Source organism: Olea europaea, chromosome 12 (genome assembly GCF_002742605.1).
Source record: "Olea europaea var. sylvestris chromosome 12, O_europaea_v1, whole genome shotgun sequence".
Taxonomy (NCBI): Eukaryota; Viridiplantae; Streptophyta; class Magnoliopsida; order Lamiales; family Oleaceae; genus Olea; species Olea europaea.
In genome coordinates this window covers 17,917,440-17,939,655 of record NC_036248.1, presented here as the reverse complement: position 1 = coordinate 17,939,655, position 22,216 = coordinate 17,917,440, and the positions used below count along the sequence as shown (strand labels likewise).

General features: G+C 34.5%; 2 protein-coding genes across 2 annotated transcripts; one reads left to right on the top strand and one right to left on the bottom strand.

Annotated features, from left to right (window-relative positions):
* Positions 1–10,924: 10,924 nt before the first annotated feature.
* LOC111405941 (transcription factor SRM1-like) lies at positions 10,925–18,057 on the top strand. The gene is made up of 2 exons (XM_023035063.1): positions 10,925–11,876; positions 17,170–18,057. The coding sequence occupies exons 1-2, from the start codon at positions 11,494–11,496 to the stop codon at positions 17,666–17,668; spliced, it is 882 nt and encodes a 293-aa protein (XP_022890831.1). The 5' UTR covers positions 10,925–11,493; the 3' UTR covers positions 17,669–18,057.
* Positions 18,058–18,474: 417 nt separating this feature from the next.
* LOC111405940 (glyceraldehyde-3-phosphate dehydrogenase A, chloroplastic) lies at positions 18,475–21,926 on the bottom strand. The gene is made up of 5 exons (XM_023035062.1): positions 21,648–21,926; positions 21,443–21,559; positions 20,025–20,326; positions 19,463–19,707; positions 18,475–19,162 (listed from the first exon to the last, which is right to left on the bottom strand). Exons 1-5 carry the CDS (start codon positions 21,687–21,689, stop codon positions 18,660–18,662), a joined length of 1,209 nt encoding a protein of 402 aa, XP_022890830.1. The 5' UTR covers positions 21,690–21,926; the 3' UTR covers positions 18,475–18,659.
* Between the last annotated feature and the right edge of the window lie 290 nt (positions 21,927–22,216).

The window sequence follows — 22,216 nt, the reverse complement described above, 5'->3', positions numbered from 1 at the left end:
GGAAAGTTCTGCACTTCACAGCTGGGGTGGCGCCCCTTAGGCTCATGTGAGTTTTATAAGCATTCAGGTGCTTCTTTGGGTCGCCTCTTCCGTCATACTTTGGTATCTTTAGCATCACATATTGGTTTGGAACCTGGGCACTCCTTAGTTCCCTCGAGAATGGCAAATTCTCATCGTTGTCGTCCAAGTCACAGGACCTTTGCCGTTCATCTGAATCATATTCCTCGGCCTCTTGCCGTGGTTGTTGGTGAGAGGTTCCGGGACGGTTTCTAGCCTCTTCCTCCCTCCTCGACGCCTATTTCCAGGCGGAGCAACATGGGGGATATTTTCATGCCTTTCCTCCGGCTGCTGGGGCATCGGAGGTGGAGGCAGTGGCCTTGTCCAAGGCTGGTGTGTCTGATGTTGGCTAAGCCTCAGTTCAGCGGGGCTAATTCTGTCAAATACACTGTCTGCCCTCCTATGTCTTGACTCTTGCTCATACGGAGGTGAGAAGTTATCATGGTTCAATGGGACCTCGGTGGGTTGGCCAGAAGCGTAGTTGGAGGAAACATCAACTTCCACTTCCCTTTCAAATGGGCTTCTACCTCGGCTATAGGCCTGCGAGGCAGTTCTATGACTTTCAATTTCGTCTTCTTGCTGGTAGTGCCCCTGAGGGGCGTATGGAGGAATGGGGAAGCTTCCCTGCCTTGAATTTGGGCCATGAGCTTTCTCATAGCCAAGTTTTGGCTAGCAATATCTCTCATGTTGTCCGCCATGACAGTCATTTCTCTTGATAGTCGTGTCGTCGCCCGCAATCCACCTCTTCTTTGGTGGTGGTAGAGTCTTTGCCGAGCTGCTGGGGCAGCGTGTGGAGGAGGTACATTTGCGTTTTCTCTTACCCTCCTGGGGATATGTCTTCGTTTGAACTCATTTTCTTTTTGTTCGACTCTTCAGATCTTGCTAAGTTGTGGGGCTTCCTCTTGTTCTTTTTCAAGAACAAATCCTTTTTCAAAGGGGTTGCCCAAGTGTTCTTCAATAAGCTTTCACTACAAAGTTGTTTGTGGTTATGGTATGGTTTCCCACAGACGGCGCCAATCTGTTGACCCCAAAAAATGTTGCCAACAGATGCCGAACCCATCCGCGCACACGTGAGCAAAGGTCCTACACGCTAAGACACTTGGATGGTCTACGACGAAAGAATCAGGGGCGTGGGAGTAGCTCAACGACGCGGGACGAGAGCGTTCGAAATTCGACGGGATGTTCGTAATCTGATTGTACAATAATTACCAATCGGTGCTCATGAATGTGCATGTAAATATGTATGAACTCTTATTGTGTTGTAAAGCAATATGAAAGAGAGAGTAAAGTGTGGTTTCTTGTATTGATTCTTTCACTAATCCTTCAATGTTACACAAGGAAAGTATTTATAGTGGTACATGTGAAATGACAGTCATTGGATGAGATGGCACGTGGCCTCATCTCTTTAATTCAAACATCCAATCCTAGGCAATATCCTTGACTTGCTAGCTTGCTGCGCATTTATTGCTTATGCAGAACCCCCATGCTAATGACAAGACTTGACATGTATTCTTATGATAGACGTTCCATCAATCATTCTAATAAGATCTTTATGTAGAAGATTTCTTGGGAGAAGTGATCATGGAAGATGTTCATTCATGGTTCGGAGGCTTCTACTTCGGCTTCGGATTCGGATTCGGATTCGGGGCTTCTGCCACTCATGTAGTACTTCCGCTTTAGGGTTTCAGCTATCTTCACAGGCCTCGGCCATACAAACCACCTCGCCTAGAGCGCCACGTGGTTCGGATTGAGTGGGTCATAGACCCAAATAGGTTAGTCAAGTATGACAACACGTAACAATTATTAAGTAGTTGAGTTGTGCATATTCCCATAATTCTTGCCGACTGATTGATGAGTAAAACTTTTCCCAAAATCATTTCACCTAACCAAAATAATCTTGTGTCTGACCACTTTATTGCTGATTATATTCTACTTGTCCAATAACTCATTGATATAGTTGAAGGTCAAGAAACACTTGAGACCCGTTTGCACAAGTATGATAAATTGAGGGTGTCGACTGAGAATTTCCTAAATTAATAATAACAACAACAATCATGCTACATATTCAGGATCAAATCCAGATGGAACACGTGTCGACGTATGATTGGACAGTTTAAAAAATTAAAACAAAAACATTCAATCATTTTTGACATATCAATATGTCTATTCTCTATGTTTTTAAATTCGGACAAGTGGCTTTATTCTAATAATAATAATATTGCCACCAGTATGGTCTGGTCTTGACTCTTTAGCATAAAGTTGGTGAAACGCACGCATTACTGTGTCTTTGATCTCATCTCTAATCCAATCCTGATAAATTGCAGTCTTATGTCTATTTCCACTGTTCCGCAATTTGGGTACCTCACCACAATAATCTTTCAAACAAACTCCGGCACCTATTAGTTAGCCCTATTTGGTTTTTTAAAATTCAGTTTTAAGTGGAATTTGATAAAAGTTGATGAAATGTATGATTAAAAATTATAAAAATTGTGAGTTCCGTAAAATATATAATTAAAATTAATTATTTTTATCAAATTTTTAACTAAATCAGATGGGACTCAATTTGTGCCAAACAAACCCACATATAAAATCCGTCCACTAATTGTTGTGTGCTTTGAATTCTCGCCCATGCACCCTTTATTTATTGATGGCTGAAAATTGCAATTCTTACGTCATACAAGTTGTTGTACGTACAATTCTCACTCAGAAGATAGTTCAATACCTAATACATCGTCTTTGCAGCTCACTGCATTTGGTTCGATTTTGCTAAAAATAGATTTTTAGTAAATTTTGACAAAAATTAATAAATATATGGTTAATAAGTTGATAAAGGTTATGGATCCCATAAAATGTGTTATAAAAAATGAGTTTTTTTCTTTTAATAAAAAAAGTGTTCAAACAGAAACTATGCGTGATTATATACACTATATAAAAAAATTTTATCCAAAATTCATGCATTTTGTGAGACCCATACTTTATAATCTACAAAAAAATTTACGAAACAAACATGGACAGAAAATGGGCTCAACTTATACTAAAACAAACACTATTGCTCTTGAAATGGTTTAGTGACGAAAATGAATAAAATTTTGTGGGGATAGATTGTAATACAGTAACGTTTCATCGTTTCTATGCATGCATGCCGGAGCTGTTCGATTGAGATTTTGATAGTCTAATTGAGACGATATGAGATGAGATGTGGATGGGACCATTTCTCTCCCTAAGGTGGAATTCTTAAACCAAGTTGTACTCTTGTAACTCATGTTCTCCTTAATTATTGTCAACACCTAACTTGGCGGGCCATCTCAAACCCACTAGCCACACTTGGTAAAATATTGAATTAATTGTTCCAATGGTCACTGAACTTAGATTTATATCTTCGATTGCTTGCTGGAGTTTAAAATGTCGAGTTTTGATCGCTAAACTTAGGTCCATATTTTCGATTGCTCATGAAAGTTTAAATTTTGGTCACTGAATTTTGAAAAATATTGTACGTTACTCACTAACATAACTTTCATCTCAAACCTCTAACAGAATTTATGACGTGGCTAAAGGAATGTAAATGTGATGCCCGGTCACAGCGTTAAACTTTGAGATGGTTGAATTTTGGCCACTAAATTTTAAAAATTTCTTCTATTGCTCACTACATTTTGAGGTGATGAAATTTTGGCCACTGAATTTTGAAAAAAAATTTCTATTGGTCACTATAAATTTAGATTTAATCACACATCTATACTATAAAAATTTTAAATGTAAATTCAAATTTTTTCTAATTTTTCAACCACACATTCTAAAAAAAAAAATCACTATTTTGAAGACTCGATAGTGGCCAAAATTCAATTACCTCAAAGTTCAACAGACAAAATTCGACCACCTCAAAGCTTAGTGAGTATGGTTGAGTTCTTGCCACAAAACTTTGAAAAACATCTTCTGTGGCTCGCAATAAATTTGGATTTAGCCCTTGTTTAAGCCCAATTTTTTCATCAAAATACATTTTTCAACAGTGATTTGACATTATTTCATCCACACACTTTTCAATAATATTACATTACACATAAATCAAAATTTTTCCTTACTTTTTAATCACACATTTTCCATCGTAACACTATTTTAAAATGCATTTTTTAATAAAAAGGGCACTCAAACAACCCCTTAATTAAAATTTTGATTTAATTTTATTTAACAACAAACAAATTTATTATGTGTTTCGTTGTAAAATTCAAATATTATGATGAGAATAGCTTCAAATTCAAAAAATAAAAATAAAAATTTAGCACTTGTTTCGCATTTTTGTAAAAATGATATTGAAAAATCTAGCCGTTATGGGCCCTACACAAGAGATATAAATTCAAATTTGGTAGTCTGATGTGATGGATAACGATCATATTTTTATTTTAATGGGGAAAGAATGGGAAACAAAAAAGGGCTTAATTTAATTACTGTATGATTGAATAACCATTCCTAGTGAAAAAGACAATGCTTGCAAAGTTTTGCAAATGAAGTCACTACTAATTGTAATGAAACGCACAATATATTTATCATAAAAATTAAATTAAATCCGAGTTTTAGCCCATGTTTGATGGCCATTATTTTTTTTAAAAAAAAAAAATGAGTTCTAAAAATAGTGATTTTTTTTTAGAGAATATGTGATTAAAAAGTTGAAAAAAAATTTAAGCTTACATGTAAAATATTTTATTTTATAGAAAATTTTTCAAAATTTAGTGCCCAAAGCTCGTAGTTTTTCAAAGTTCAGTGCTCAAAATTAAACCACCTCAAAGTTCAGTGAGTAATAGAATATATTTTTTAAAATTTAGTAGCCAAAATTCGATCATCTCTATCATTCATTTTCTATAATGTGAAATTATCGCAAGTGTACATTTTCAAGTTTTGTAATATAGTAATGAAGTGAAAAGTGTCAAACCTATGGGATTGCTATTTGAATTTTATTGAATACTGTAATTATTTTAACTTTATCTTTATTTAGAAAATCAAATTTTGAAACACCGTCTTTATAATAATCTAACGTAAATAGGATGAACAATGCAAATAACGAAGGAAAATTGTGAAGTTTTGATCAAATTATGAAAGCCTAGGAAATGATTTCACCATACTATCAACAATGTTCTTCAACCTCTATAGTTATTTCTATCAATTTTTCCAAAATTTATAGACAAGAACCCTCAATTAATCATATTCCCTTTCTCGAGTATCGAATAAAACCTATTTCTATATTTCAATTTCAATTTCAATTTCTCTATTCCAAATGGATAATATAAAAATTATCACACACATGGTTCTTAATGAAATGCGTCTCAAAGATTTTGTACATTCTCTATAAACCTACAAAATCTAAATTATGTTGTTCTTAGATCATGCCTAAAATTTTATCTCTCTAGCGTCGAAATTTAAAGCATCAAATCATTCAATTACTAATCAAGTAATTGAAAACATTATGAGAGAATCAACATAAATAAATTGACAAAAAAATCAAAAGAAATAACTATGTTAGAATCAAAATATGTCTTAAGTTAGATTACATCAAACCGTAGATTTAAAATTTTAATACATAAATAAGATGAATGATATGATTAATGTGAAAGGAAAGAACATGGAGAAGAAAAGAATAAGAAAAACTTATTTTGCCGCTTGATTTCTTCTCCTAATGGATGTCAATCTTCTCTCAATCACTTACCTTCTTCCTTGTCTCTTTAGTTGTTTTTCTCCCCTTCAATTAGGTCTTTTAGTCTGTATTTATAGTCCCTTAATGTATCAAGACGAGTTGGAGTTGGGCTGGGTCGAAAAGAAATAAAAAAATTGATTCTCCTCCTTTTCGCTGGCAGCGCTGCAGCGTCGTAATTTCTATCTTTGTTGCTGCAGCACCAGCCTCTCTGTGACGCACAGTCCTCTGTTTTTCTTGCTGAAATTCTTGGTCGCTCGTAATGCTCCTTCCCCCGTTTTACCCATTTTCTAGCCTCTTTTCCACCTTATTCTTCTCTCATTTTATCTCCATTTCATTCCCACTTCCATGATCAACTCTTCACTCCAAGCTTCGAACAACGTTGTTTTTCTCCAAACTATCCAAACTACAAAACAACACAAACACACATATCAATACGCTCTAAAGTGCTCAAAAATAAATCAAAAACCATGATTTAGAGGTGCTAGGTCGATGAGTGTATCACACTCATCAATCTCAAAGTTTAATGGTGACATCATCAATTTCGTTAGAGGTTTGAGACGAAAGTTATGCTAGTGAATAACATAAAACATTTTTCAAAGTTCAGTAGTCAAACTCAATACTTTAAACTCTAGTGAGCAATTTAAGACATAGACATAAATTCAGTAACCCAAACTCGACTTTTTAAACTTTAGTAAGCAATTGAAAATATAGACATAAGTTTAGTGACAATTGGAACAATTTAACTCTAAAAAACTGGGCTAGTCTGCAACTAACTGATAAGGAACAATTAGTCCCTTGTAAAGGGGAAATTGCCAGAGACAATTTACAGGGGCTATCATTCAATTTTTCGAGTACTAACTAATAAGACTAAGCCCCTTGTACTGAGAAAATTGTTCGGACAATTTACGGGGATTGAAATGACAGCCCTTGAAATTGGCAATTTTTTCTTCCTTTCTTTTTTCAACGGCCAATTAAAATTGGCCAAGTGTGTGTTTGTAACCTCAGTATTTCTCCCTGGCAATGTAGCACAGTTCAACTGATAATTGGTAGGATTCTATGATTTGAGATTAGTCCTTTGGCCAAGTGTGTGTTTGTAACCTCAGTATTTCTCCCTGGCAATGTAGCACAGTTCAACTGATAATTGGTAGGATTCTATGATTTGAGATTAGTCCTTACAAGAATAGACAAACCAATAGTTTGACTAATTTAATTAATTGAAAGCCTAACTATACTATGTTGAACAAAATTTGATTCATTGATTCTTCTTCGAAAAGTGAGGATTTTCACCCGAAATACACTATGTTGATCTAACTTTAGGTCACTGAAAAAGACGTGTCTATAATATCTTCAAGCCTAGAATTATGACTAAGAGCAATGAATGTCCAATTTTGTAGGTTCCATCAATTTACCACGACGTGCAATGTTCTATTAACTTCGTTGGGCATTTGAGTTCACTTTTAGTACAAGTAGCATGGTGTTAAATTGAAGAAGTTACAGAGTTGGCGAAAGAACAAAAATGCAACTGATGTACACTTTTTTCAGAGCCCTCTCACAAAATGTGAGTCCCACAATTATTTTAATTGCAGGTCTCATCACTGAATGTGAGAGGGTTGTCACCAGTGCTATCAATAGCACTATCCCTATTGCATTACTCGCAAAAGAAATACTAGTGCGTCACTTGCATAAAAATTAAATTGTTGTGATATTGAGAATATATTATCCAAATGTTAATGACATAATTGGATACTTTTCAAATGTCGACGTTGCAGACATCAAATGATGCAAATAATTAAAATATGTGTCAACTTTAATTAAAATGTACTCAAACCCATTAAAATATATATAAATGATGGTTATATGACCACCAACCTAATTATTGACATATATCTAAATTATAGTGATGCAAATATGCTTGCAATTAGGGGTGTCAATGTCAAGCATGCCTAATTGGACCTATTGACACCATGTCCGTATTCGGTTCGTGCTACGGACTGACTCTTTTTTCCATAGCCGAGTCTCATCCAGCCTATTAGCCATATATCTTCCTTTAAAAAAAACAAATAAAAATTCAGATTTTTTAAAATAGAAAAAATCTTGAGATTTTAACAGGTTGCGAAAAAGTAAAAGAAAATCATATTTTGAAATAATAAAACCAACAAATGACTGTATAGTATTAAAAAAAATGAGGAAACTGCAAAAAAGTCCACTTTCACATTATCGTTTGCAAAAAATCCCCAATTTGTTCCATTTGCGAATTTATCCATTTTGCTAAAATTTAAATCAAAATGTCCTTAGCCTATGTTTGTCTACCGTTAAAGTAGGAAAATGAATTTTTGAATAATGAATTTTTGAATAATGTGTGGTTAAAATGTAAAAAAATATAAAAATTAAAAAAAATGGTTTACATGGAAAATACTTTTATTATGAGAATATATGATCGAAAATAAGTATAAAAAAAAAAACTTTTGAAATACTGGTAGACAAACAAGGATGTAGTAACAATTTTCAAATTTCACCATAAAAAGACGGAATTTTCATTATGAATTAAAAATTGATTTGGCAAATAAAATATTGACACATAAGCTATAAGCTTGATACATAACTTGTACTAGATATTTGAAAAGGTAGCAATATCAATCCATGCATTAAGAGCATATTTGATGGAGATATTAATTCAATTAACATTAATTTTTTGATCGTTATTTTACTATTTTAATCATCATTTTTGAATTCTTCTCTCACAGGTAAAACCCATTTTATGTCTAATGGTTAAAAAATCAATTAATAAAATCTCTATCAAACAAGCACTAAATGTTAACTTCTCCCAATTTGAAAACCTCATTTTTGACAGATAAAATGTCAAGTATCGAGACGTTTAGAGATCAAATGTCAAGAATTAGGTTTCAAAAATTAAGAATCCAATGAAATGTAGAAAAAAAACGAAAACTGATCTCCAGCTAGTTCACCTTGTTTCGTGCGTGCAAATGGGAGATGCACGACATTAGATGTAGTCTTTACAACAAATTTAACATTAGATTTGTGAAAAATAGTTTTCAGTTCTTCATGTCTTAATTGTATAGAACTTATTATTTTTCATAATAATAAATTTTCATAGTAGTAAGTTTAGCATTAACTAACACGAATGTAATATTTAATAGAATCAAAATTTTAGCATTAATTGACAACAGAAATGTTCTTCTGCCCACAATAGAAAGTTTTATCCTGTCCGTTTAGAGAGAACCGTACTTCTAGTTCTCTCATTTGAAAAGAATTGTAAATAAGATTCTTCTGCTACATCAACAAGCGACCAGTCTTAATCTCCAACCACATTGGCAAGTGGGTAATTTTATCTTGGCACTGTGGGCAGAAGAACAATTTCGCAATAAAAAATGTTCTCTTACTCACAGTAGGATGTCTTATCTTGCTCACTTTGATAGCATTTAGAGAAAAAATCATGGGTAAGGTTCTCCTTCTTACAGTGGAAAGTCTTATTTTAACAATTTTATGATATATGAAATACTTAAAGAAGTGTATTCAAGTGACAAAAAATACTTCACAAACCTAGGTTGCAACCCAAATGAAATGGCAATTAAAAGAAATTGGTGGGTATCCATTTAGTGCAACTTATATCACATTTTACCTCTTTATTGGATTGTGGAGAATCGAATCAACTCGTAAATTTATTCTTTTATTTTCCTTAAAATGAAAATATTTGCTTTTCTACTTTATTGGGTCACACATATAATTTTTTTTTTTCACAATGCAATAATGCTAAATCATATTTGGTATCATCTTCCTTTTTTTTCCATCTTCAATTGGTCACATTACCTATTAGATGGTGCAAGAAATCGAACAAATGGGCAGTAACATGTACATCATGTTAGCTTATCATGGAAGCAAATTCATTGCCTCGAGGACTGTGCTCAATCAAATAAAAAAATCTTATTTTTCCTTCATTAAGGGTATAACGGATAATTTGATACCAATTTTGATCATTTTTCTAAGGGTAATTATACTCATATCACATTTTTTGTTTTAATGGATTTTGCTACTTGTACATAAAAAATATACATAATATAATATGGAGGGAAAAGATTAGATACAAAAAGTTAATTGTGTTTTAAATATGCAAATGGCAAATTGTCACGTGACATTATATAATCCATTATGTAAACTCTTATGTACATGTAGCAAGATAATTTTTTTATTTCTTGCACGCAATTTAATAACACTAATAAATTTTAATCTTTGCTCATTATAATAATTTGCACTAGTTCCAATTCGAATCCACTCAGAACCACTGAAGTGAGTATCCGACTGTAAATTTCAGGGTTCCGTGGAATTAGTTGAAATGCGCGTAAGCTGACCCGGATACTCATGGTTATAAAAAATAAATAAATTAACTTGCATTAGTTAAAACATTATGTATTTGATAACAGTTTTAGAACAATGCTGTAGGAATATAGTTTTTTTTTTTACAGAAAAATCTTACGGACAACACATGGCGTGACATCATTAAAAGGTGAAAAAAAGAGAAAAGACTGTCCAATCATATTTTGTCATATCAGTGTCGATACAAGTGTTGTTAAAAAAAATTTGTACTCATGGCTTTATTGATTGTTTTATATCTAAAAGTATGTTGAAATTGTGTAAAATAACTTATTTTTAATCATATTTTCAAAATAATAATAAAAAGAAGAAGTGCAAAAGTATATTTTTCCCTGATTTTAAAGCATAAAAATAATATATTTTGATATAAATCATTATTAAGGACGAGATGTACTAATTTATGAAAGATTGAAGATAAGACTTCGACGGAAAAAAATTAAGAAAATAACTGTTATAATGAACAAAGATTGAAAAACTTGACTGTAATTAAAATGTGGTGTAAATATAATCACCATTTTTGTAGTAGTTATAAAAATTAGATATTATCTTCGTCCCACAAAAATAGACTTCCTTTTTTAATGTCTTAATTTTGTGATATACCTCAATCTCGAATATGTCTTGTTATTAACAAATATGAATTAACATTATTCAGTGTAATGGTATATTAAAAAAAATGTAAGAAAATTTTGTAGTTTTTAACATTTATTAATTAAATTTTCTTAGTTTCATGTAAAAACATAAATAAGTTTATCTTTATGGGAAGGAGCAAATACACACTTTTGTAAATTCCCAAAAAAAGTTTAAATTTTGCTATGGCCGGGTGCTGAGAAACCTGCTGTCAAAAATGGGTTTTGGCTATTGGAAATTTGTAGGGTTAATTGATAATAATTTTTATTCCGATTCAGAATCCAGTTTTTTCTTTTTTGTTGGTATTATGGTGGCCTCTTTTACCATTCTATTGAATTCACCGTCGTCGATTGAAATTGAACATTTTTCTATCTTTGTTCCGCAATGGCATTTAATACATCCTATTTTTAGGGGTGTGGGGGCGAGGCCAAGACCGGAGGCGCTGGGTTATTGTTTTCAGATATTTCTCATGCTCTAACTGAATTGTTGCTTTTTCTGTTCATTAAAAGGGTCAAACTTTTGCAAAAAAAGTACCATTCTTCAATTGTGAGGCGAATCGCCATTGAATTATTCAGCATCACATTTGCTTGCAGTTCATAGTAATAATATTTATTGCAGCTGGGGCTGTAGTGAAGTTCAGTTAGCTATTTCTGGATCTTTTTTATACCATTTCTTTTCCTGGGATTTTAGAGCATTGATCAGAATTCCTTTTTCCCAGTATTGAATTTAAGCAAGGTTAGATGCCGACTGATGAATCAAGTAGCTCTATGTGGAGTAGAGAGCAAGATAGGCAATTTGAGAAAGCACTGGCAACCTACCCCGAAGACTGTTCAGATAGATGGGAGAAAATCGCAGCCGATGTTCCGGGTAAATCCCTAGAAGAGGTTAAGCATCACCATGACCTTTTAGTTGATGATGTCGACCGGATTGAGTCGGGCTGTGTGCCGCTTCCTAGTTATAATTCTTCATCAGATGGTTCGACTAACCATGCCGGCGATGAAGAAACTGGTAAAAAGGGTGGCAGTTTTGGGCACTTGAATAGAGATTCCAATCATGGAGGCAAGGGTTCAAAGTCAGATCAGGAGCGCCGCAAAGGGATTGCTTGGACAGAGGAAGAGCACAGGTGAAGTATTGTTGAGTTCAATTTTATAATTACTCTAATCCTATGACAGAAATTTGAGTGATAAATGTATTCTAATTAACTTATGGATAGTATAATATCACTTTGATGCCGGTTAGCTCCTGTTAAAATGGGTACCCTCTCTCTCTCTCTCTCTCTCTCTCTTCTTTTCTTTTCCTTTTTTATGTAATGGAAACTCCAATCTAAGCTGCAACTTCATAAATTAATCTCTAATTGGTTTTCCTTCAGAAAATGTCAATTCTTATCATTAGTTCTTTTCACACAGCATTCAACTATTATGTTTGTAGAATATTAGGTGAGAAATTTTGCACATCCTAAAACATTTTGCCCTTGTGCTTCTTTGCATTCTTATCTTGCGAAGTTTTGAAGTCAATTCATAAACAAAATGCTTACTAGCTCATATAGTTTTTCATGTCCTGCTTGCATCTTAGAGCAAATAATCATTTTTAGACAATAGTAATCTGATTGATCAAGGTCTTCTCAATATTATCTGCGTCCTTGTACATGGTTGACGGGATTTTTTTCTTTTTTTGCTGTGCCTTCTGGACTTAGAATTTATATTTGAAGCGCGGCCTACATCTTCCTTTTGATTGGTGTCCTAGCTAGTTTTCTAGCTTTCAAGGTGGCTCTCTTTACCCAAATGTTTGTTCACAATGTGATTCACTACTAAGCTTCGTGTTATATTAGAGGAATGATGGAAAAATTGAATTCCAATATTTATATGACATCCTGTAGAGGAAAGGAACTGAATATAAATTTATTGAATTCACTGTGGAAGAATATGCCTATTTGTTCTCTATGAATACCACTCCAACAATTTCTGGTTGACGCCAAAACTTAATTACGATATAGTGGAAGTATCTTCTTGGTTTGCAAAAATTTAATCTGCATTTTATTATGCCTAATTAAAATATTCATAACCTATCAGCTCTTGAATCACTCACTCAAATATCGTAAATAGATTATTTAAATATTTATATCTTAGATGTGTTGCTTGTAGGAATGAGTTTCCATTTGCAACTTCTATTTAATATTCATTAAAGTTGAGAATGTAATTATGAGGAGAAAATTGTAACATGAATTCAATGCCTAGAGTAAATTTCACGATTTTATTCATATGAAATTTTTTGTATTGTCATTCAAATCAGATGTGTTCTTCAATGCGAAGGGACTTCGGAGTTAAGGTAAGTTATGTGCATAGATGAAATTCTTGCAAATGAACCTGGAACCCTAACATAATTTGGCAATACTGTTTTCTAAGAACAGAGCAAGGAATCAGTCCTGCACAGCATATTTTGGTGAAATTGCTGCTCTTCGATGTGGTTGAGTACAAAACTACTGTCATTTTAGGCAACTTTTCCAATAGTATCTGAAAGTTTAAGATTATGTGAACTCAATGAGGACCTTTTTGGCACAGTTTGAAGTAACACTTCGGCAGCTTCTCCATTGACAAGTATTCAAAAACATGCTTGGTCAAATAGGGATAATATGATGCCCTAACATAAGTGGGGTGTTTTGAGAAGTTCAAAATAACCAAAACAGCAATTTCTCTTAGATAATAGAATGAAAGCCTAAGAGCTATAGAAATACACAACTAGTTGAGCTCTAAGAACGTTTAAAATTAGGATTAGACACCTCTTCCATAATGGGTGGAATAGTCATTTTGTAACTGAAATATGACTTCTAATAAGCTCTTCAAAATTAAATTGAAGCCCTGTAACATGAATTTCTGAAGTTCCTAAAAGATGATAAATTGCTGATTGAATGATATTTTAACCCTCGACTCTGTTGAAGAAAACATTAAGCCCTCGTTTGTTTCTCATTTTTGAAAGAATAAGAATAAAAAATATAATCATCATGGGTCCCACATAAGAGATAGAAATTCAAATTTGGTGGCTTGATGTGATGGATAACGGTCATATTTTTCATTTTAATGAGGAAAGAATGGGAACCAAACAGGGTCTAAGATTCACAAAGGGACATTAAATTTTCGCAGCCTCGAATATTCTGAGGGCCTTCATATGACTTTGAATATTGCTTGAACCTTGTAAAGTCTTTTCCGTGCCTTCTTAGTATTTGAAAAAGCTCATTAGTACCGGGGGCAAGGCATAAGCCTTAAGACAACTGATACAATAATTCAAAAGAATATAAAAATACAACAATATGCTCATAATAAACTGTAAACCATCTTAAAAATCCATAGTATAATACATTGACAAAATTTGAAGTCTAACTTGCAAACATATATAAAATCAATACTAAAGTAGCAAATAATAAGTTACGAAAATTTTAGTCACATGACAAAATGCATTATGTTACAAGTAGAAACAACCCAGAAATCTCCTACTTCCTCACTAATAATATCTTTGGAGAAATTAATTTATTTAATTACCAATCACCCTCATCACTCTCATTTCTTCCTATTATTTGTTGTTAGCGATGTTATCTTCTCTTTACCCCTTCCCATCTATGTAAAGGCAGATAAAGAAAAACAAAAACCCAGTAAAACATTTCCCAAAAGCTAAAACCAGTAATAAAATGCTTAGAAAAGACTAGACAAATGAGCAAACACCTTAGTTGTCATGGCCTAACCTTGAGATATAAACCTCAAAAATGGTACTTGAGGCATTTAATGAAAGCCTTGCATGAGGCGAGACCTGAGGTGAAAGCCTCAAACCACACTTTTTAAACAATTTGTCTTCTAATTATAGTTGTTGAAATTTCCATGTGAATATTTCTCCATTACATTTTTTTTTTTTCCCAAAATAAACATAAGAGAAGGAAATTTCCATGTCAACAAATAGAAGGCAGAAATAAATAATTGATTTAGAGCTCTTACGTGGAAAACATGTTGAGAGAGTCAGAAAACTCTTAATCATACTTTAGTTTTCACTCGTTTACGATTTGAGAAGGTATCATCAAGTGACAAATATGGAAGAAATGGTTCTTTTCTCATTTTCCATTGTCATATTAAACACTATATTGGATGATACTTGATGTATTATGAAACATCTGAAGCAGGTAGACACTAACTAATGGATTCCCAAGTCTGATAGAGAAGTCTCTCAGCTTTAAGCCTCAAGTTTACTCTACACAATAATGTTTCATTCCATCCTTTTATGGTCGTAGATCCGGTTGCATGAATTCTCTTCTTCCACTTGACTATGAGGGTCTTTCCTACCGAGTTAAATTTTGGAAGTGGCTGGTTTTGGGATTACACGTAATTAGAAGAGATGTAGGGCCTATTTCTGCTCAATTCCACGCTGAAAGTAAATAAAAAACAAAGAACAGAAATAAAGAGCACATTCTTGACTCATATAGGATTTTAGGTAGAAGAGTTTTCACTTTTGTTTGTGTGGGAGGGGTTTAGGCAAGGTTGCCACACCAGGAAATAAAATATTCCAAAGTATTACCAAAGTTAGTGTTGACCACTTCATCTAAAATCTTAATTATTTCAATCTATCTACGACAGAAATCGGGGAGGAATCATGGAATTAATTTCTAATATTATTTTTTCAATCAATCACAAAATGAGGAAATTAATTCCCTGATTTATGTGATTGTCTAGGTCCTTTAAATTGTTTAATTGTGTAATTTAGTTTCCTTTATTAGATAGGATTGTACACTATACTGTTACTCTTTCAAGAAGATGAGTGAATGAAAATACTAATTTCAGGAGTTAGTATCATTACAAAGAATTGTCATACCAAATAAACTATTCTGCACAAGCATGGTTAAAGAGACAAGTCTCTAACCCAAAAATAAATGGATCTGCTTTGAAATTCTATCTAAAGACATGGTACTGAAAAGCCACACAATGGTGAATTAGGAAGCTCCCTTGGAATAACCTATTGGCTGATTGATTAAGACTTGACTCATTCAAGGAATAAAAGTGCCAAACATTATCCACAAGCCAACAGTGCATACAATAGTCCAAGTCACCAAGTTAAAAAGAACAGCCACCAGATAATTGATTATTTTCCTTCTTCTCCCCAAATGTGTTTGTGTGGTTGTCGGTGGGGGAGGGGGAGGGGGTAGAATTTTAACTAATGAAAACAAACCTATCAAACTTTAATACCAAATACCGTGTTCAATTACAAATATATGCATAAAAAGTGGGAAAAATTCATCTAGATTTCTACAGAACAAAATTAAAAGTGATGTTTCAGTTTCGAAGCATCTCAACAAGCTCATGGTTGATTATGGAAGCAAAAGCAAGGCAAAGAAATGACTTAGATTGAAAACGCATCATGTGAAACTAACTAGTGGCTGATCAGTTTGGAAGCAAAAGTTGGCTGAGAATAAATCAAGCACAGAAAAAGAAAAGGCTTGTTCTCGTTAACAAAGTATTTTATCTCTCTCTCTTTTGCTGCCTACCTTGAACTCTTTTCTAGTTTGTACTGAATCCTTCAGACGTATGTGAAACCTTAGTTTGAAATTGGTGCTCTCTACTTAATGGGTGATGGGGATGGGAGTAACCCTTTTCTGGTTTTTACTGAATCCTTCAGACGTATGCGAAACCTTAGTTTGAAGTTGGTGCTCTCTACTTAATGGGTGATGGGGATGGGAGTTGTTGCATTGACATAATGTTTGGAATTTTATGTTTTTACCTTGTCAGATTTATAAAGGTTCATTGCCTGAAAGCTTCTTTATTAGTTGTCTTTCAAACTGGCCATTCACAATTTTATGGCTGAAAGCTGTTGAGAAGGGAAAACAGGTAATCCTTTTCAAATGAATTATTGTTTGACGATTTCTTAAGAATTATTGTTGAAAGATTAAACGGTTTGGCTTGGCTACACAAGCGAATTTAATCTTTTTTTTTTCTTCCTGTGATTCCACAAAGACCTGCTCTTGACCACGCAAATCTATCTTGCATTTGAAAGATGGGAAGAATGAAAAGGGAATTAAAACATGTCTAGTGATATCCCAAATTACTGATTGTCTCTGCACTTCTGCTCTTTATATTCGTATACTTCATTCTACATCCTTGAATGACTTCTACTGATCTTCTGTGTATTTTAGAGCAGACAAAATATTGGATGCGTATGCTGTCAGAGAGATTTAAATACTCGGAGGAATTACTTATATTTTGTGCTATGGTGATTATACTAAAGGTGCTCTGATTGTTTGCCTATTTCTGTAATGGTTTCATATAATTATTTGAGACACAAATTAACAGCATTCTGTGTTTGCTTTTTGGTTACTTGTTTCTGACATTACATTTTGCTTTATCCTTGAGCATGACGTATATTTTCTATTGATTATTATAATTCAGGTTGTTTCTTCTTGGTTTGGATAAATATGGAAAAGGTGACTGGCGAAGCATTTCCCGGAACTTTGTGGTGACGAGAACTCCTACGCAAGTGGCGAGCCATGCCCAAAAATACTTCATCCGTTTGAACTCTATGAACAAAGATAGGAGGCGGTCGAGCATTCATGACATCACTAGTGTCAGCAGTGGAGAAGTTTCAGTGCCACAAGGTCCAATCACTGGCCAAACAAATGCTTCTGCTGTGGGAAGTTCCTCTGCCAAATCAAACCAACCACGTCCTCAAATCCCAGATGCTGCTCCTGGAGTTGGGATGTATGGAGGAGCACCAACTATTGGGCAACCAATAGGAGGACCCCTTGTTTCCGCAGTCGGCGTGCCAGTGAATGTTCCACCACCCTCTCACGTGGCATATGGTATCCGAGCTCCAATTCCAGGACCCGACCCTCAGACTGGCATGGGTCCTATGACTTATCCAATGCCACACACATCTGCGCATAGATGATTCAAGTATACAAGCAGAAGTATATGAATTGTACCCAACCTAGTTATTTCTCAGATGGGATTTTCTGACTCGTCTAAAATTGAGAAGGAATAATGTTCTCTGTTGTTGCAGAAAGATGTAGAATGAGGGTCATTTTGCATTCTTGTTATTAAATCTAAATAAGCCGTAGGGAAATCGATATTCATCTGTATAGACAATTGCAAAGATGTGGCGGCATTAGGTTCAGGAGAGCATTATGGCTTTATATAGTCTACCTAAAGTTTCAAAAGTATTACTAGTTCAGATCGTCGAAGATCAAGTAATGTTCATTATGGTGAATATCATCAACAGTTGGTTTTCTCCTGTCAATTTTTAGTAGAATGAACATCCAAGGAAATATTTAGCCAATATCCAAGAAAATATTCTGAGGGTGATGGATTTTTCTTGCCTTTTCATATCGTGGTTATCTAGTATTATTTTCTATCCCAAGCACATATCAGTCGCCTATAGTTGGGAAATCGAGGCCTTGGATTAATCTCGATTTAACCGAGGTTAAAAGATGAACGGCGACTGCGAACGTAAACATAAACCGAAGTTTCTTGTTTGAACGAAGTAGTGTTTCTCAAACGATGAGATAGGCAAAAAGGGTAAAGTTTAAATGATCTCGTTTTAGATTGTCAAGGTGTCCACGTGGGAACTCGGTCAGATGTTAACAGCAAATCAAGTATGTGCCGTCAATTGGAATGACCGTTATGAATTTGGGTGATTCGATTGAAACACTTTAAAGTTTATAATCCAATAAAATTTTCCCTTAGATACAAGGAGGATGCTATGCAATTACAGGCCTCAATAGAAACCTATTTTTTTGAAATTAATTGATTACATTCTCTTCAGAATTCTCAAAAAAGTACATTAAAATCTGCAGACACTTGGAACCCCAAAAAAAAAAAAAAAAAAAAAAAAAAAAAGAAGAAGAAAATTTACAGAATCACATGATACCAAATTTATTTCATCATTTCCATTTGTTAGCAACAATGTCAGCAAGATCAACCACCCTCTGTGAGTAACCCCACTCATTGTCATACCAAGCTATAACCTTAACCATGTCATCTCCCATCACCATTGTCAATGAAGAATCAACTGTTGATGAAACATCAGTGCACCTGAAGTCCACAGACACGAGTGGCTCGTCGCACACGGATAAGATACCGTTGAGTTCCTTATCAGCAGCCTCCCTGAATGCAGCATTCACTTCTTCGGCGAATGTCTTCTTCTCGACCTGGACGACGAGATCCACCACAGACACATTGGGCGTCGGGACACGAAGAGCAATGCCGTTCAGCTTTCCTTTGAGTTGTGGAAGGACGAGCGCCACAGCCTTTGCAGCACCAGTCGAGGTAGGAACAATGTTGAGGGCTGCAGCTCGTGCACGTCTAAGATCCCTGTGGCTCGCATCAAGAAGCCTCTGGTCTCCAGTGTAGGAGTGAGTAGTCGTCATTGTTCCCTTAATAATGCCTATGATATCAAAATTTATCAGCCTCGTCATATCAATCAATATGAGCAAATAAATAGTACGAACACTAAGCCCCTGTTTGATAACCGTCAAAACAAAATTCATATTCATTTTCAATCACACATTCTCACAATAAAATATTTTACTGTAAACCCATAACTTTTTCAAAAATTTTAGCCACGCATTCTCCAAAAAATTCAATATTCCTAAACTAATTTCCCCAACTCATTATAATGGTTATCAAACAGTTGCAAACTATACTGTCAAGTACTGCATGCGCGCGCGTTGTAGTGTTGCATTACCGAATTTCTGGTCGAGGACTTTGACGAAAGGTGCAAGGCAGTTGGTGGTGCAAGAAGCATTGCTGATAATAGGCTCATCATGGTTGTAATCACCAGCATTTACACCAACAACATAGGTAGGAATATCACCCTTTCCAGGAGCTGTGATGAGAACCTTCTTCGCCCCGGCTTGAATGTGTTTACCGGCACCCTCCCTGTCTACGAAAACTCCAGTACCTTCTATCACTAGATCAATCCCCAAATCTCTGGAAATGAAATTATTTGTTCAAAGAAAACAGCAATTATTAGGGCGGAAAATACATAGCTTTTGCTCGAGGAAGCAAAGTTTTCATGACTCCTGTAGATTATAGTTGCAGTATGATGAGGCTAAAAAGGGTGATTGAGATAAATACATCACAAGATAATATAGGCATGTTTAGTATGTAATACTGGACAAGGTTAGACTGTACAATAAAAACAGGCTTTTACTTTCTTTTTCTTGTCTATTACTTTCCAATATTATCTAGTCCTGAGCATGTATGAGAATGCAATGAAAAATATGTATATAAGAAGGAAGTATTACTTCCAGGGAAGGTTGACGGGGTTGCGGCTGGAGACGACTTTAACAATTTTGCCATCGACAGAAATGCCGTCATCGCCAACAGGTTTGACATCAGCTTCAAAGATACCCAGGGTGGAGTCATATTTGAGAAGGTGAGAGGCTTGCTTGACACCACCAGTGTCGTTGAGAGCGATGATGTCAAGAGGGGAATCCTTCCTTCCATGCCAGCATCTCAAGAAGTTCCTTCCAATTCTTCCAAAACCATTAATTGCCACCTTCAGCTTGGCCTCGACTACTCCTCTCTTGTTCTTGTCTCCACCAACCTGAACAAAAAATACCAAAACCGAACAAGCAGATGTTAGCACTCAAAATGAAATTTCAAATTTACTACCAGCTTTATGATCACTTTAATTCCAACTTATAAGTTCCTTTAATGATTTAAAAACCAGAACCATATACCATTTAGATGTTCAATAAGGCTCATTCTACACTTGAATTGGTAGGTTACGAGTAAACAGTGTTCAAAGATATGGTACAACCCCCATTGTGTACATTATCCCCTAAGTTGTGCATGTAATTGTTCAGTAAAGTCATCTCTTTCATAATCAAAACACTTGTTTTGTTCTGATGCCTGGCATTACTTGATTGCTTAGCATTTTAATCTTCATTATTCTTCTTATTTTAAGCTTGGCACTGATTAACCTATTTAATTGAAGATATAAGTTCGACAACAACACAACAAACTAAGATGTGTTTCCAATAAATTTGGGCCAAATGTGTGAATCCTTTTTGGCCATTCCATTCCGTTTATTGTAGATCTATATCAAAACAACTGAACTTTTAGAATCATGACTGGGCTTATAAATATGTGAAGAATTCGAGCATGGTTGGATAAGCTTTAAAAAATTTAGAACGAACTTTTACACAACTATTTTTTTCAAGCATATTTGAATGAGTTACTTTTAAGGAAAAAAGGGGTTACATTAAATAAATAAGTAATTTATTTTCAACTTTGACTAATAAAAATTATTTATTCTAAAACTTATTTATTTACTCTTTAGTCATGAATTTCACTAAAATAGTTCAGTCAAAGTACTGTACTGTACAAGAAAGTTTAGCCGGATTAAAGCCAAAGCACCTGTCTCGAGGCTAACAATGTTTAACTACACAATTCTACGTGGTGAATCGCAAGGAATAATAGTATTCATAGTAGTTCACTATCGATAATTACCCTACATGGCAGTTTGTTATTTGAAAATTAACTTTTTATTTTAGGCAATGAAATTACAAGAAATTATTGCCTCGAATAATAAATTGTTACTTTGGGCCGACTATCTGTAATGAGCGATTATGAATGCAATTACTCTTGTACAAAAAGTTGTAAAATCTATTAACAAGACTAGCTGCTACGAAATCTTGCTTAATTCCACGATACTCACAACAGAGGTCTGGAAGGCAATAACAGAGAGCAAATCATCATTTGTCTTCCTTGCGAATGGAAGAGAGGAAGACGAACTGCGAAGCCCAGCAAAGTCGGAGAATCCCTTGCTCCCAACCTGCAAACGTTATTGCACCAAATAGCTTAGAACACATGCAGATGATGAATGAATTATACTTTATATATATGGTTGTTCAGTGTGTAACCTGGAGAGTTGAATTGGCTACAGAAAGAGCAGCCGAAGCCATGACTGCAAATGGCACCAAAACAATGCAGAAGCAGCACGAGTAAGTAGCAAAGAAGAGAGTGAAATGGGATAAAAATGGGTGATGGATGGTGTGTTTAAGTTTGAATTCTAATGGTGTAAGATGAAGAGAAAGAGAAGTGGATCAGATTATTAATGATAGAAATAGAATGGCCTCTCACTCAATGTATGGCTGTGGTTGTAAATGTCTGTTTGTAACTCTATTCCTCCTCATGACTATATTTTCCTTTTATTTATTTATTTAAATCCACCATATTTATCAGAAATGCCAACATGTCAATGAAACTCTTTTCTATAGGTTGGATATTGTTGGGGAATCTCGTCTATATCCACTGAGTGCCACATGGTCGGAAATGTGTGTTGTCCTATATATTCTTGCAGTGATTTGGCATTTGAGGTTAATGTATGTCTTTCATATAGATCACAAGATATACCTATGAATAGTGAAAGCAAATTTGTGGCTTCAAAAATTTTCATGATTTGGGTACATTAGAGTTTATGATTGGGAAT

Excerpts from the sequence above, each read along its gene's own strand:
- LOC111405941 (XM_023035063.1), top strand. The coding sequence starts at position 11,494 with ATGCCGACTGATGAATCAAGTAGCTCTATGTGGAGTAGAGAGCAAGAT. Across the intron at positions 11,877-17,169 it reads TGGACAGAGGAAGAGCACAG|GTTGTTTCTTCTTGGTTTGG; the intron begins GTGAAGTATTGT and ends ATTATAATTCAG.
- LOC111405940 (XM_023035062.1), bottom strand. The coding sequence starts at position 21,689 with ATGGCTTCGGCTGCTCTTTCTGTAGCCAATTCAACTCTCCAG. Across the intron at positions 20,327-21,442 it reads TTGCCTTCCAGACCTCTGTT|GTTGGTGGAGACAAGAACAA; the intron begins GTGAGTATCGTG and ends TTTTTTGTTCAG. Across the intron at positions 19,708-20,024 it reads CCCGTCAACCTTCCCTGGAA|AGATTTGGGGATTGATCTAG; the intron begins GTAATACTTCCT and ends TTTCATTTCCAG.